This window comes from Acyrthosiphon pisum, chromosome A3 (assembly GCF_005508785.2).
Source record: "Acyrthosiphon pisum isolate AL4f chromosome A3, pea_aphid_22Mar2018_4r6ur, whole genome shotgun sequence".
Lineage (NCBI taxonomy): Eukaryota > Metazoa > Arthropoda > Insecta > Hemiptera > Aphididae > Acyrthosiphon > Acyrthosiphon pisum.
Genome location: NC_042496.1, coordinates 13,151,630 through 13,168,591, shown reverse-complemented (window position 1 = coordinate 13,168,591; position 16,962 = coordinate 13,151,630). Strand labels below are relative to the sequence as shown.

The 16,962-nt window shown below is 25.0% G+C and overlaps 1 protein-coding gene across 1 annotated transcript in view; it reads left to right on the top strand.

The window, feature by feature from the left end:
• LOC100573169 (discoidin domain-containing receptor 2) overlaps positions 1–16,962 on the top strand; it is a 266,486-nt gene that overhangs the window by 31,495 nt on the left and 218,029 nt on the right. Inside the window, exon 2 of the mRNA XM_029491328.1 lies at positions 13,192–13,443. Coding sequence (XP_029347188.1) covers positions 13,344–13,443 — 100 coding nt within the window. The 5' untranslated portion in view covers positions 13,192–13,343. The remainder of the gene's footprint in view (positions 1–13,191; positions 13,444–16,962) is intronic.

The window sequence follows — 16,962 nt, the reverse complement described above, 5'->3', positions numbered from 1 at the left end:
GTAAAGAAACAGTCAAAGTTAAAAATAATAAATAAATAATTTTTAAAAAGTTTAATATCAGGCAAATTAGTCTACCACCTTTTCGTAGATTATTTCTAGTTACCAATTAATTTCTGCTACAATCTAATTTATTTTATGTTCTGTGAATTATTTATAAATAATTGTCTAAAAAAAAAAAAATGTAATAATAGTGCTTCAAAAATTACTTTACCTTTGTAAAATTATCTGAACAGGCATTAATTGATAATAAATAATAAATAAAAAAATAAATATGTTACACCAATTAATAGTTATTTGATATCAATCATCTAAGATAACTCTGCACGATACAAATAGCGACATTGTATTGCATTATATTTTTAGTTATAATATTTAAATAATACATACCTATATGGTTGACTTTGTGGTACATTTTAAGATTGTAGTAATACAAATTGACAAATTTAAATAAACACAATTTAAAAATAATATTAGTATACCTAATACCAAAATATAAACAATACAAATATAACAAAGCTAATTTTGGTAGGTATTAATGTTATACCTTTCACCACCACAGAAATTTATTTTAACGAATAAAATTTAACTAAAATTGGTGTTGTGATGAAAATATTGTTAACCGAAGGGAAGGGCAATATTCTTTTTTTTATACATTTTAAATTGGTTATTCTACTACTTTACTCCAATGAGCGAAGAAAAGTTCTAAGATTAAACATGAAAAATCTACACTAACATGTCTTGAAGGCATGAAAACTTTTATTCTTCTAAACTTGTTCAATATGAGGGAGCACAAATTTTCGAACTCGAACTTCTGTAAACCATCAGTCTCCATTTATGTATATTGTATAATAATGTTATTTGTAACCAGGAAACATATTTATTTTTTTGAACATTTAAGTCAAAATAGCAAAACAAAAAGCTAAACATGTAATATGTAAATCATAATAATAAAATATAAATTCTGTCTTAGATTATTAAATTTGTGTTCGATTATTTTTTCTTTAATACAATAATACGGAAAATAATATGTTAAAATTGTATAAATATAATCACACTGTTAAACATAAAATTAATTAAAAAATATAAAATACATTTTAGGACTAACTTTTAGGGTTAAAATAATATGACTAATTAATATTAAACATTTTTTTGTAATCTTAAGTTATACTAGGTATTTCAGTAGTTTTATTGTATTTTAATTTCAGTTAAGTGAAATATATTTACATTAAGTTACACTAATACATTTTCTACAGAGATATACCTAATACTTATCAATTATCATTATTTAAGAACTTATATTTTTTAAATACAAAATACACAAAACTAATAATTTATAAATAATTATCAAATCTATGTGAAATTGAACTCTGGGATGCTGCCAGAAATTCAAACATTAATAAAAATCAAAAATGTTGAATCTAAAATCTTTCACTTTAAACTTAACGCTCTTCCATATATGATACATCTCTAATGAAACTATCCATAAGGACATAAACATATCCACAGCTAAACTGCCATATCCCGCTATACAAATTTCACAACCGTTTCCATAATCATTCGAACACGCTGATTAAGGAACTATCCCCTATCACGCTCTCGGAAAATCCTCCTTGCCACCTAAAAAGGATAGGGTATAAGGATTTAAAACAACATCAATATCAAAAAAAAAAATAAAAATAAAATGTCAGTGGGAGTGCCTTCTCAAGTCAATGAAATATATACAATACATGTTATTCACAAATTATTATGGAAATATTTACAGATTGTATTTTATGTAAAAAAAATTAAAAATAAATGCCCTGGAAGAAAGACCATTGACATACATAGGTTAATAATAATATTTTAAGGATAGGTATAGTCTTAGGCTAATAATTCCAATATAGATTCCCTGAATAATAGGAATACATTATTTGTTGTTAAATCAGACTGATTTATATTATTAATAATCGAACAAATATTCTATAAATGACAGAAAAATTGATTGTTACATTTGTATGATGTTGTATTACAACGTAACAAATACAACAGTGATTTAAAAATTCAGACAGTTTAATTTAGATTTGATTTCATATCTAAATTGGAAATAAACCATTAAATACTATAATATACTAGTCATTTTTTTTTATGGATATTAAAATATGTATCACATTGTATATGTTTGTATTGCTCATATTATTACATTAACATATTATAGTATAGATGCAAACATAGAGAGCTAGTGATACAATATGAAGATATTATCATAACAATATTATAGTAGTAATATAAATATTTTTTTGAACAATAAATAGGGTTTCTCTCTCAAAAAAAGTTAAAAGGTTAAATCTATTGCTTTTGTTGTGAAAAATACAAAATCGAACTTGAAGTGAAGGATCGTATTTGGTGAACCATATATGTGGATTTGTCTATAAGCGGAACCCAAGTAATTTGTGGGGTCGCTTTTCAAGCTAATTTGTGCCCTTTCTGTGAGTGTGGTTAGTTGTGGAGGAGTAGAAAATCTTTTAAGTAACAGTAATTTATCGTCTTTCAGCGAAATGGCAATTTACACATATACGGCAGTCGATCAATCAGTGTGTTGATATGTTGTGTGTGTTGTGTGGAAGGGGTTGCATACTTGCACTACAATATTTAATTGAATTAAAAATAAAATTACACATTTCTCAAAAGAAATTTAAGTATAAAAGTGCACAAATATAATTTATTATACAATAATATGGTAACATTGATTGATTATATTTTAAAAAGATCGTTACTTTAATAACATTTTACACATCAAATTAAAATATAATTTAATAAACTGAAAATTAAAATACTTTTAAACTGGTAATTTATTTAATATTATATATTATATTTATTTTTAAGTAAAAACAAAACTTAGAACTTAAAATGTATGTTTATAGCTTTAAAAATGTATTCATCAAAAATGTATATTATCGCTTGTTTTTGATTGAGCAACACAATCACTCACACAAACGAAAGATAACTTAGATAAGTAATTAATATTGTAATAATACACTTTTAAATATACTCTGTTATAATAGTATTACAATTTGTGTATGTCTAATTTTTTATAATATATTTTATTATAGGTACCTATATAAACTTATACAGTACAAATGTGGAGTTAATTTTACGTTTTTGAAAAAATCATTGTAAATACTTGATATTAAACCACATATTTTATAATATTTAGCTATGTTATGTATATAATTTTCTTAGCTAAGATAAAATAAAATACAATTTTTTTTCGATTGGGATGGTTGGAGTAGGTATTACCTAAAATTCAACTAAAACATACTATTACTCGATGGGAACACATAAAAAGTAACATCGTGTCATATAAGGTAATAAAATTGATTTTTTTTTATATATACATTTATAATAATACAATCTTTCTTTTCACCACAAACATCACTCTTATAATACCATTTTCCAATTAAAGACATTCAAAGTCTAAAGTCAATAATATATATATATATATATTGATATAATTTTTGTACATTTATATGATGTTGGTATATGGTAATTGGTATACATTTTCCCAGACGTAAGACTTAGATTCTTCTTCGAATGATAATATTTTATTTCCTCGTCTCGGTCTTTGAAGTATACTAAGCAGCAGTAAAAAAAAAAAAAACAATTGTGAGGCTTCGTCATATTAATTGGGTTTCAACTGTAGTAGAAGAGAAACTCTGATCAAAGGATATTTCATCTGCAAACAGTTCAAAAGAAAATTAATTAAGTTGCATAACTTTGCCACGAACTTTTAGAACTTTTACTAATCTCATTGGTACCTTTAAGTTAATAGCAACGGGCATACGGAAAACGGCCCTATCTTTATATTATATGCATACACTTTTATTTATACAGTTTAAGTAATGACATTAGAACTACTTTCAGTTGAAAAAACAATTGACTGATTTTAACAATTAACAACATTTACATAAACAATATAAATAGAATTCTACAAAATAAATAATATAAATAACATAACTCAAACAATTATTTACTCTTTAGTTTCTGAACAAAGTGAGGAATAAATTGGTTTAACAATGATGTTTATTTTTTGTATTATATTTTTTTAAAATTCTTTTTTGGGCAGAAGAAGTGTTTAAAAAGTTTCAATTAACACTTTATTAAAGATGAAATTAAGTCTTTCTTTATTTCCATGCTTTGTACAGGTTTTTTGATTTAACAAATAGTGTTTCTAATTGTTAAGAAAACTATTGATATTCATTGAAGAATTTTAAAGGAATTTCACCAACCACGATTTTAAATTGAACTTAAATTTAAGATAATTTTATTTGTATTAAATAATTTATCATTATAAATGATAAATGTGTGTAAGAAAAGCGTTTAAGAAAAATAGTGTCAAACATCCAATCGGCAATCACTATATGCTGGCTGAAATTTTTATTTAAAAATGTAAAAATGTCCATATTTATCACTTGTTAATTTACCATGTTATAACTATATTAAATTTTACCATCTTAAAGGATAGTGACATATTTTTTTTATAAAATAAGGCAACATTTTAATGATTCTTAATAAGTAGATTCTGTAATTTAAAATCCTAGTTAATACCAACTTAATGTCCTATATTTAATTATAAACATTAAATATTTTAAGATTTGATTAACTGTAAATATACACCTATTGTTATTAAATACAGTTATTTTGATATAATATATTATTATAATCATTTTTTTTTTATTTTAGTTACTAAACAAATAAATAATCTTTAAACATTTCATATCAGGTTTTTTTTCTTATTCTTTTTCCTTGGTTTAGATAGGTACTGTTGTATATATTTTTTTTCAGTCGATTACCCGCGTTCATAAAAACACAATTCCAATGTTACAAAAACAACAATAAAGGAAAAAATTATATTGCAACGTGATGTTCTTCCATAAAAAATCATAGCGTACATCATATAAGTTATATCTAAAAAATAATATATTTATCTTTTGTACACTCTTGCCCATCTGGTTATTTAGAAGAAATTTTGTATCGTATAATCTCATAACAGTCATTGTCATATCGTATAGTCATCGTATAGTTTAACTGGAAAAATATTATTGATATATATATAAGTACAATAATCGGAGCAACTTTAATCATAATATAATATGATATACTGATAGCCATATACTGCTACAGATAGTCGATAAAATCCTTGAAAACACAATAAAATAAAAAATAAAAATCATAATAGGATCAAGGCTCTTTTATATATAGACGTTTACACATGAATATAATATAAACTATATAATTTATTTCTACAAATATTAATGAGTGTATTATATATTTTTTAGAATTCATCTTGGTCCCTTAAATTAAACTAAATCTCTGTGTACCTACTTAAATCGATTGATATTATGAACGATGCATTGTACGTCATGGCATCATAACATAGAAATTTATTAGTTTATTATTATTATATTGTTTTTCCATACTCCTATGTCGGTTTTTATTAATATTCACAACTTGATTGCAGGATAGTCGGGTTAGGCAAGGCACTGGTGAGATTATGGTCATGATGGAAATTGTGCGATAAATAGGAATGATCTTTATATTGAATAATATATGCGTCTACATATTATTAGGGACAGAAGAAAGAACATTACTTAGTCATAAAATACCTGTTAGAAATGTTTTTAACCATGAAATTGGATCTCATTGTCATAAAATTATATAAATTAGTCTCATTTTTAACAAAAGTGTAAGGAAGGATGAACATTTTTTGTATAGGTAATATTAATTAAACTTGGTACTTTGTTCTATACCTATATTTTTCTGTAATTTTGTAATGAAAATAAAACTGATAGTATTCAGGATTATGTAGTATTATGTGAACACTATATAGTGTAGATCATCGTTTGCTAACTTATAAATAAAAACATAAATATAATTTGATTATATTTTATATTGTATTTATGTCAACAGACTTCACTCATAATACCATGATAATATTAATATAACGAGCTATCTGTATAATATACCTATTTCTTTAAAGATAATAAAAATAACAACAATAATAACAGTGAAAAAAGAATCATATACACAAGCGACCAATAAGACCTGTAGTTTTATGTTAATGTTGACGACTATGTAGGACTTTTTTCGCAAAACTTTGACGATCATCATGCGAATACGGGTCTTATGGAGGTCTGTGGGGAAATAGAGTCCTTTACGATACAGCCCAGCCATATATTGAACCCCGAGGACACTTCCGTTTCAATCTGGTATGTCCTATTGGCTATTACAGACGGTCCGGTTTGCTTTTAAAGCAGCCGTAATTGAAAAAGTATCGACCAAAGAAAATACTTATTGATAAATATAACACATAACATATATTACTTTTTAAAATAAAACAATATTTACAGATATTTGAAATTATTTTTTTATTTTCGACAACGCATAGAATCGTATTTTAGAAAAATCTTGATTTTAAAATGCGTGGATACTGATCAGTATATTTTATAATACTAAAATTCATTGTTAAATACTCTGAAAAAAATTGAAAAGATATGAATACAAATATGTAAATTCGTATTAATTGTATAGTACATTTATTTTGTCTTATATCATCAATATTCAATGTTATATAACTTTGAATTCTCAGCAAAACTAATAATTTATTGGTTTAGAACGATGTGTTTGAATTATGCATATGAATATTTGGTACTTACCAAGTTTTTTTATATGAATAATATAAAAGTTTAATTTAACTAAAACTGTTTGTCGAATATTTAGTTACCTAAGTTTATTATTTTCTAAAAATTAGCAAGAAAGATTCTAAGGTACTTATAAAGATTTTCAAAAAAATTACTGAACATAATATATTTTTTAATAAAATATCTAAACATTTTTTTTATCTAATTAAAACAAAATATAATAATCCTAGAGTTACATTAAAAATAAATAATTTGATTTTAGTTTCCTTTTTATAATATTTGTAATTTATGTTACTAATTATATTGATTATGAAAAGAGGTACATGGTAGGTAACTGCTCTACAGTAGACGTTGAGTAAGTCACTGTAATGTATGTCTTAGATTTGAATTAAAATGTCAAATCATTGCATACGAAAAACGATTCTGAGCAAAGACGTTAACGGTCTGTCAACATATATTAGGTACTAAGTATATTTTATGATATATTTAAATTGCTATTAAAGTTAGTTATTTAACTATTATGTAGTAATACAGTAGTTTGAATTAATATTCGCCGAACATATAGCATTTGAAAATGTCATTGTTAAATCAATACGTTCATCGCTCCATGTAGAATCTAAAACTACTATTACTATACTTAGCAGGTACCTACCTACTAACTACTATTTATAATCAATGAATAATGATAATACCGTAAAATTAGATACAAAGTTAATCATAGTCGAGTGTTTTTAAAATTGAAAGAAAATAATCATACGATTTAACTTTAATACTGATTTTCTATGTTTTTTGAAAATATTGTACGATGATGTTAATAGAATTTATATCTTAAGAGATGATCTGAACTCATTTATCATGGATATTTAACACATTTCTATTAATTATTTTAGTCAATAAATGTCCTAAGTTATCTTTAATAATTATTAAAAATTTAAATCCTTTTTATGATATTATATGCAATTTTAAATTTTAAAACGGTGGTATAAACATAATTATAGTACCGGACTAAATTCAATAATTGATCTGCGTTGTTTTATCAACTATACAGGTTTTATTTTTAATTGTAGCCTGTTGGTATAGCCATAAAAGAAAAAGTTTATTTTTTCATGACGTTGATCTAAAACATTTTTTTTTAACACTAGCAATAGGTATAAGAAGTATTAAAAACACATTAGACACAAATATATTTTTTTTATATTCATTATTAGGTATAGAACAACTTAGTTAATAATAATGAAAATGTATTCAAAATAATTCAAATTGCTAGCGACAAATGTGAATAAAAATGCACGAATACTTCTGGACGGACTAGTAACACTATATTGTCTTTAGTACCGTGTTTGCGTGCATCAGGTGAAATAGGAGAGAACACAATTAAAAATTTAATTATAAAACCTAGTTGGTATAACCAGCTCGGGAATTTTTTTTCATAACGTAAAAAGTTAAAACAAACCATTGTAACATGTTGAGTGTATACTGTATAGGAATGGGTTATCTTTAATGAGAAAAATATTTTAATTAATTTTTAACATTTTGGTTAGATAATCATATTTTCCTGTCCGATACGACATGTCAACAATGTCAATAATCAGTTTGTCGTTTTATTGACGTGTTATGTTTACCACATGCTACATTAAAAAAAATATATCCCTTACATATGTACGTATGTGACCCTATACAATAAATCACCCATATACGTCAACCAGTAAGTACATCCGAGAAACAACTTCCGGGTTACGCCTTTGATGGAGATGTATACAAAACGAGGGTGTGAATTAAACCATTATCGAATAATATATGCTCAATTATTTTCAGTTTCTGTGCGCATAATAATATGAACAACGCTAGACAATAATACAATAGAAAACGTTTTGATTTCTAATTTGTTTAATACTTGAATGCCTTCCAATATTTCTTATATGACATAGTTGAAACTTCCAGCTAGTATCTAGTCTAAAGTTATAGAGTGCTCCGGGTGCTGATGATATATTATATTACCTATATTACATTTTACAAGTATGTCATTCCAACATAGGTGGTTATTTTTTGATTAAAATGTTAAAAATAGATTTAAAAAATAAGGATTATCCCTTAGTTATAACATATAAGACATTCCAAGCACGGGAGATTATACCAAATGTCTATCAGCTATACAATACAGCTATAGATAATGTTTTATAGCAAACATAACCTTGTATGAAACTTCTCATATAAGTAATTTTATTTAAATTATTTTCAATTTCAGTTATAAAGAAATCAACTAAAGAAAAATGTAATGTATTTCAATTACACTTTAACCTTAAAAGTACCTATTGCAAAAAATGTTATTTCTATAGTTTTATTATTGTAGCCTCAAAAGTCATAAAAAATAATTAGTTCTTTAGTAGTTACACTTATGTTTATTTTATTTTATTTTATTTTGAAATTATGTGTAATATATTATATTTAGAATAGTTAAACAGTTTTTTTATCATCTATTATTAACGGGTACAATGTAACGGGTACAGTAACTCGTAATTTATGTAAGTTTCTAATTCTCTAACTTAGAACTTAGATTATGGTAGAAATATTTTTCGTAACCTTTACTTCATATTTGATACAAACAGATTTACTTTATAGGTTCATAAAAAAATAAAGAATTTTTAACATAAATATGTTTTTGGGCCAAGTACAGATATTTTTATTTTCTAACTGATTTTGCGTAACACTTTATTTATCACAATAGAAACGAATAAAATGTAAAAATTACCTAATTCCCACTAGGTATATAATATACGATTAATGGTTCCTACGTATTAATACATATTTATGATTCATACATTTTCTTTGAATTATAAAATATCGAATAGCGTGATACGTTTAGGTAATTATGTCACACGATGACCACACCTGATTTAACATTTTTTTTTATCAGCACATTAAAAAAATATAATTTGGATTTTTAAATCACAAATTTTCCACATAAATATTGAAATTAATTGTAATTTTAGAATTCTAACAAATCAAATAATAAAAATATTTTTTTACAATGTATTAACATACCAAGAAATATTGCTTTTTTATTTTCTGGCTAACAATAAAATAATTTAATGGAAATTTACATAAAATATATACAATATTATAATGTTATGCGAATAGTTTATGAAGTTGTATCTTATAATTCAAGCATTATTGTCACGAGAGAGCATAGGTAGGTACAACAGTACATTTAACTTTTCGATATATTTGTTTTTGATTTCTGTGGGCTAATTAAATAGTTTTGCACAATATTTTACGACTATAAACTATAAAGTTAGTGTCAGCTAACTTCGCAACAACTGTTGTGGATTATATTTTAAATAGTATACTTTACACATTGTTAATTCAAGTTTTAAAACGCTGATAGGCAATATCAAAAATATGTACCTACTTGCCGTGTTATATTTTATTCTTATGCTGTCTATAATTACCTATCATCCAACCACAACAACCGTAATGATATATTTTTTTTTCATGAAAACATTAAATTGAGTGTTGAATAAACAGAAAGGCGAAAGCGCGGTTTGGGAACAGTGGTACATTATTAAGCTCTCTATACCTAGCAGTATAGTCTTATTAGTCCATGACCAATGGTATAACTGATAAGGTGATAACGACTAAAAACAATCTGCTGCAAAGTTATATCAATTTCTATAACCGTCTGTGCATTTTCCACGATCGTATATGTAATAATATGTAAGAATACTGTTTTGCTCATTAAAAACTTTTGGTAATCAACTATTTAAAAACATACGTTAGAATGTAATACATATTATATAATATATATTAGAATTAGAATGGGAGCACTTCAAAGAAGAGTTGAGTTTTGAACGCGTACATAATATTATTTAATATGTTATAAGTGTAATGTATATATTTTTATACTTAGGTAAGATGTTTACCGTTTAATTAACTGTTTATGAATTACTGTGATTATATGAAATTCCTATTTTGCGTGCCTTAAACTTTGATATGATAGTGTTACTGTATTCCTGTGTATACATTTTAAATGAAAGTTATTGAACAAAACGTAGAAATGTCATTGAGAGAAAACAAGTTCATGTACGTATACAGATTTGAGATTTTTATACTGTATTATAATATACCAAATATATTATTGCTAGTTCAGTTTATTTTTTTAATAACGAATTTGGATTAAAGCAGCTTTTATACAATTTTAGCAATATTATAATATGATTATAATAAAAATAATATTGATTTTAATTTTAATTTTTTGATAATACCTACTTGTGTAAAATAAATACCCCATAAATGTCAAGCACAACAAAATCAGAGATTGTCGTATATAATATAATTAAGATGGTCTATGCGAAAAAATCATTATAATGTTGCTAATTTTTGTTTAAAACATAAATGCTGTTGAATATTACTGAGATATTAATAATTAATTAATTTATTGAATAAATATTGAAATATTGGATGTAAAACTTATTTATAGTTTTTTTTTTACACAATACAATCCATAAACATTGTCACTAAATTCACTTCATACAACAAAAGAAAACTCAATTTATCAATCACTCATTTCACTTTTATAATGCAACTTTTCTTCAATGGATCTACAATAATGTCTATGTGTACCGTAAAATATCCTTGATTCACAGCACAAAAGGTACCTACTCGGTGACGTGGCGCTTGGAATGGAATTGTTAAAAATATATGAGTAACACATGGGGTGAGGGAGAAATACTTTATAGTATAACAACGTGTTTTGCTCTGGTTTTGATTAAAATACGAAGAAAACGTCTTCTGGGAATACCTTTTGCGTATCTTACTTTTTACATTTATTTTGATTATATCTATATGTATGTTTATATGTATACATATTTATTACTATATGTTTACCTGAAGTGTAAAAAAAAGATTTGAAAAAAATCAGCCCTTGTGTAATATTACATAATTGGTAGTAGATTTTTCTAAAACAGCGAAAAAATTAAATAATTATTATTGGTTTATTTTTTTAAATTTAAGTATCTATATACTACGATACTAATGATTTAAAGTTACAACTTGTGATACTTTAATTATAATGTGATTCGTTTTTTACATTCGACCTCTTTAAATTAGTTTAAGTATAACGTATGGTTAAGACTTTTAAAACGTACTCGTATCGTTTTACTTTATTCTTTAAATTTTAAATTCTTGTGAAATTATTGGTCATATCATTATATTATTACAATACTTATGTGCATTATCTATAAATATAAATAAACAAAATAAAAATGGTTATTTTTAATGTACCTACTGTCTTGAATAATTAACAATTGCATTGAATAAACGTATTTATCTATGTGAATAAATATTTTTTATTTTTCTAAAAAAAATCCAAACTAATACTATAGTATGAAACAATATGAAATAAAAATTTTTCGTCGGTTTAAATTTTCTAAATATCCTGAATTATAATTTTAAAAGTTTTCCAAAGATATTTAGGCCTATAATTTTCACTCATTATATTTACCTAAAACCGTAAAAGTGTTATCAGTAGATGGTTTTAATTCAAATTTATTCAATAAATAACCGTTCTGTTAATTTTACTGACGTTTATTTATTTTAATAGGTACCTTAATTTATAAGAGTTTTGTAAATCAATTAAACAACAATTATTTTTATTGTAGTATTGTAATATTTTTTAAGTATACCTTCTCTGAATACTACAAAATTGAACACATTTATCTGATGTTTGGTGCCTTTGCTCAAATGTACCATACTTCATGTGACAAGTGACAACATGTCCTTTAAATTTTTAAATTTTATTAATACCAATGACTAGAGTAATTTATAAATATGGAATAAGTAGAAAGTATTCTTAACTCGTATTTAACAAATTTAAACTGATGAGAAAATTCCTATCAAAAAATGTATGTTTGTTCTTGTCGTTATATCCTGTGAATTTGATATGGTTCTTATAAAATGTAGTCTTGTGTAAAATATTTTCTTACATGACGTACGGATATAATGGTAACAAAAGCTCCCTTTCTTTTGTTACATTTGCGCTCAACGACCTCTTGGGGGCTGTCTAGAATGCAATCTGTAACCGAAAAGACACCAAAGTGAAAAGATGCCGTGGACCTATTACAGTATAGAAAGGGTAATATAGAAAATATGATCATATTTACCTGTGTTTGTATTGTTATATAACCTTTGACCATCATGATCTTCGAACAGTAGTCATGGTGATATTGATTCACTTCTGAATGCCTATATGACAAATATAAGCGGCTTTTTGTACGAAATATACAATTCATGTCTTCATATATTTTTGACACATACCTGGTATTGATAGTGAACATAATAATATACCAGTGTTTTTGTCAATAAGTGGGTCAGTTTTATTCCTTTGGGGACATTGAATACGAAAAGCAGGGATATTTTCAATTATTCACGACACTGTAGCACTGAGAAATGACAGTAAAAATACCTAGTAAATGATAAATTTACTATTGCAATTATTGTTATTATTTTTTTTTTTTAGGTTTATTTTAACCTGCGCAAGCCATGTTCAGATGTTTTCTGATATGCGGATTTCCTTCATCGTATACTGTCAGGCCTAGACAATATGACGGATGTGCTTTCCAACGACAATTCTTATCGATGCGATAAAACTAATTGTTTTGTGTACCAAAAATGATCGTGTGGACAGGTTTGCGATATACAATGCAGTGGTTTGTGGTTCTTGTGTTGTTGCTTGCGTACCGGTTGGAACCTGCCAGTTCATTCAGTTACCGTAAGTGATTCATATTGTTATTATAATATGAAAATAAAAAATAAAACACATTTATCACAATTTTCTAAATTTGAGTTTTACAACAACTTAACCAAGTATCATATACGAAACACTAAACAATTTTGAATACTCATTCTTTAAAAATATTAAATTGGGGTAAAAATACTATAAAAAATAAAACACACATCATTGTAAAATCAATACACCAATAGCTCCTCTCAGAATCTTATAGCAAACAAATTTGTACAAATTTCACTAGAATAATAAAATTTATTTTACTATATTTATTATTTTAATCATTTTTTATTGATCTGAATTCAAGCAATTTAGTTCAGTTAATATTTATCGTGGTAACTATTTATAAATTCAGGTGATGAAAAGTCAATACAATTAGTTGATAAATTGTATTCTCGTCTTAACCGAATCATTATATCAATTAATTAATACGTTATACCATAATATAGTTTTTGATTATATTTTATTTTATTTATGTATAAAGAAATAAACAAAACAATATTTGTCTTAATGTAAATATAATAATAAGTAATACCTATTTATAATGTACTATCATATAGTTAAGAACACCATGGGCAATAATATTAATATTCATTACACATAACTCATCAATTTAATATTGATCAAGTATAAGAATTGATGAAATAAACATACTATGGTGTAGATTTCAAGTATCTACAGTTATTTGTTTTCGAATTACAACAAAATAAGAACATCGCTACATGAGAAATCGAGTTTTGTAGCTATAGTTACTTCAAACGCTCATAAATATTTAATTTGACATTTGGGTGGATATTTTCTTTTTTTAAGGTAAAAAAATTTATGAGGAATCTTGTATTAAATTTGGAAATCTTAGATTTAAAAAGATTTTTTTTGTGATTTTCTAACTCAAAATGATTTGAACATTTTCGTGCTTTTTACTTATTTTGTCAAAATTTAAACTATAGTTGCCTATAGAAACTGTGACTTTGTATTTTTAATATTTTTTTAACTGCCATTGTAACAGTATATTATAATATAATATAATAGGAGCTTATAGGCCTTTTATTCAATTTTGCGGAATTTTGGCCTTATGAATAAATTTGTACTGACATTTATAAAAAAATTCCGTAAATAGTTCAAAAAAAGTCAAAATATTTTGAAAATTTTATGGTATTTATAAATTGCTAATATAAATATTCAGTGAAAATGTCGTGTATTTACGGTAATTTGTTTTAGAATCACACCGAAAACCCAAGTCCGAAATCGATTTTGTTGAAAACTGATCTTGCGTAAAAATTCGCGTTTTTGCTTAATTTTTTTTTGTGCTTTTGGGAATTTTATATTTTGACCTACTAGATTCACTTTTCCATCGAAGAAGATACTGAAGTTGAAAATAGAAGCATTTTTTTGACTACTTATCGTGTACACAAACATATAAAAAAACACACTTCATTGTAAAAACGCTTCATCGTTTCACTCAGAATCTAAAAGACATCAAAACATTTATTTACAAATTTAATTGTATGCATTACAATATAAGTAAAACTATAAAAGCTAAAAGTTTTCGATTGATCTTTATTTCGCCTTGATGACTTGGCCATTATCACATAAATTGACTTGGCCATAAATTTGCATTTATTGTAATTATACATGTTCAATGTTCATATTGTAAACATGTTGTACCGAAAGCGTTATACTTGTATATTATGTTTACTTATTCATAGTTTTCTGTTGTAATTGATTGAAATTTGAATGCTGCGGGAAATTATTCAAATTTTAAACAACCATAAAAATAAATTAAAGAGTTAATTTCAATGTATTTAAAAATAATTGTTTTAATAATACAAAGAAATTGTAAGAATTTTAAATTTCATAAATTAAAACTTAACATTTGAGATTATATTAGTTTTGATTATAATGTGTCGAATCAATATATTTTTTGTAATTATAATGCTCACAAGAAAACTATGTTTAAGAACGTACTTCATAACATAATTAGTAATCATTGATTACATAATTGTACTATTAATACAATTAAAAATATTGATTTAAAAAAGCTTCAGTAGTAGTCAAGGGCTCTAAAATAGTTGACATTTAAAAAAAAAAAAATTATTCGATATTATTCTGGAATAAATATCAAGTAAAAATTTTAAGTTGTAAAATTATGCAAAAAGTTTTCTACCCGGTGGAAATCGAACGAACTCGGCACTCCCGCTGGATTTCCCGTATGATTGCTGTTTATTGCAATTTTCTGGAAAAGTATTGAAAATTCTAAAAATGACCTCTATAAAGTATACCATCTGTGTCCAATTTTCGATTTGTTTTAGAAAGGTACCTCGTACCTGATATGAAACTTTTTGATAAAAAAAAAAAATACATATAAAACCTATCATATCAAACATATCATTGAAAAACCAATTATACTGTTTTTAAAACTAAAAAAATACACATGCATATCAAACTCGACGTACAGAGTATATACTCTCGGTATTTATGTATTCATATACAATTTATAAAAACTAATGATTTCCAAAAAAAAAGTTTATCACCATTATTATAATGTGCATACTGTATAATATAATATATGCATAATAGGTATATATAATATATATCAAAAATATAATAACAATCGTAAATAAACGTTATAATATTCCAGATGATTAGATTTGCGTGTTTTGAGTTCAGGTACGTCATTGTACATGCAAAAGTATGTGAAGGTATGGTATGTTTTCTAAAATTAAAAAAAAAAAATACTACTGAAACACGCAATGGAACAATAAAAACGTATTAGCATGCGAAATTTGATCTGACGTCGTATTCCATTAACCTGTCTATGAAAACACGAGAATCTCTTAATATACTCGAATGTATAAATGTATTAATATAAATGTTACTGTTTGTAATTTATATATTCATTTAATATAAGACGTGTCAGTCATGTTTATTACGTATGCGTGCGTATTGATATACAAGTTGTCACACAAAACGTCTACTTGGAATAATTAGAAAACAAACGATTTTAAATAAACATTTATTGGTAGAGTATTTCGGAAAAATCTTGACCTATTATATCGATAAATTATTTTTAAAAATTAGATCATCTTAATACCTTATAATATAACATTGTTACAATATGACCGCGTACAATTTGATTTTAAGCAAGCCGCATCATTGATTATTTTTGGATGTTTCGAACTAAAGTTGATGGTTATTGTTAAACAATTTGAATATGTACATAGGTAATAATTAACAATCCATAAAATAATTAATACCCGATGATTTAAATCTATCATTATTTTCGTGTAGGTCATTATTTGCTTCCATATAATATAGGATATTATGTTATAATTGATCAAATGTTATCAAAAAAGCGTTCACAAAATTAAAAAAAAAATTTTTTTCGTTGTTTTTAAAATGGAAGCGGCGTACACACTGTATACAAAATGAAATTTTGAATTATAAAACTAAATTATTTTGAAAATCAAACAAAATCATACATTTTAATATAAGTACTATTAAAGT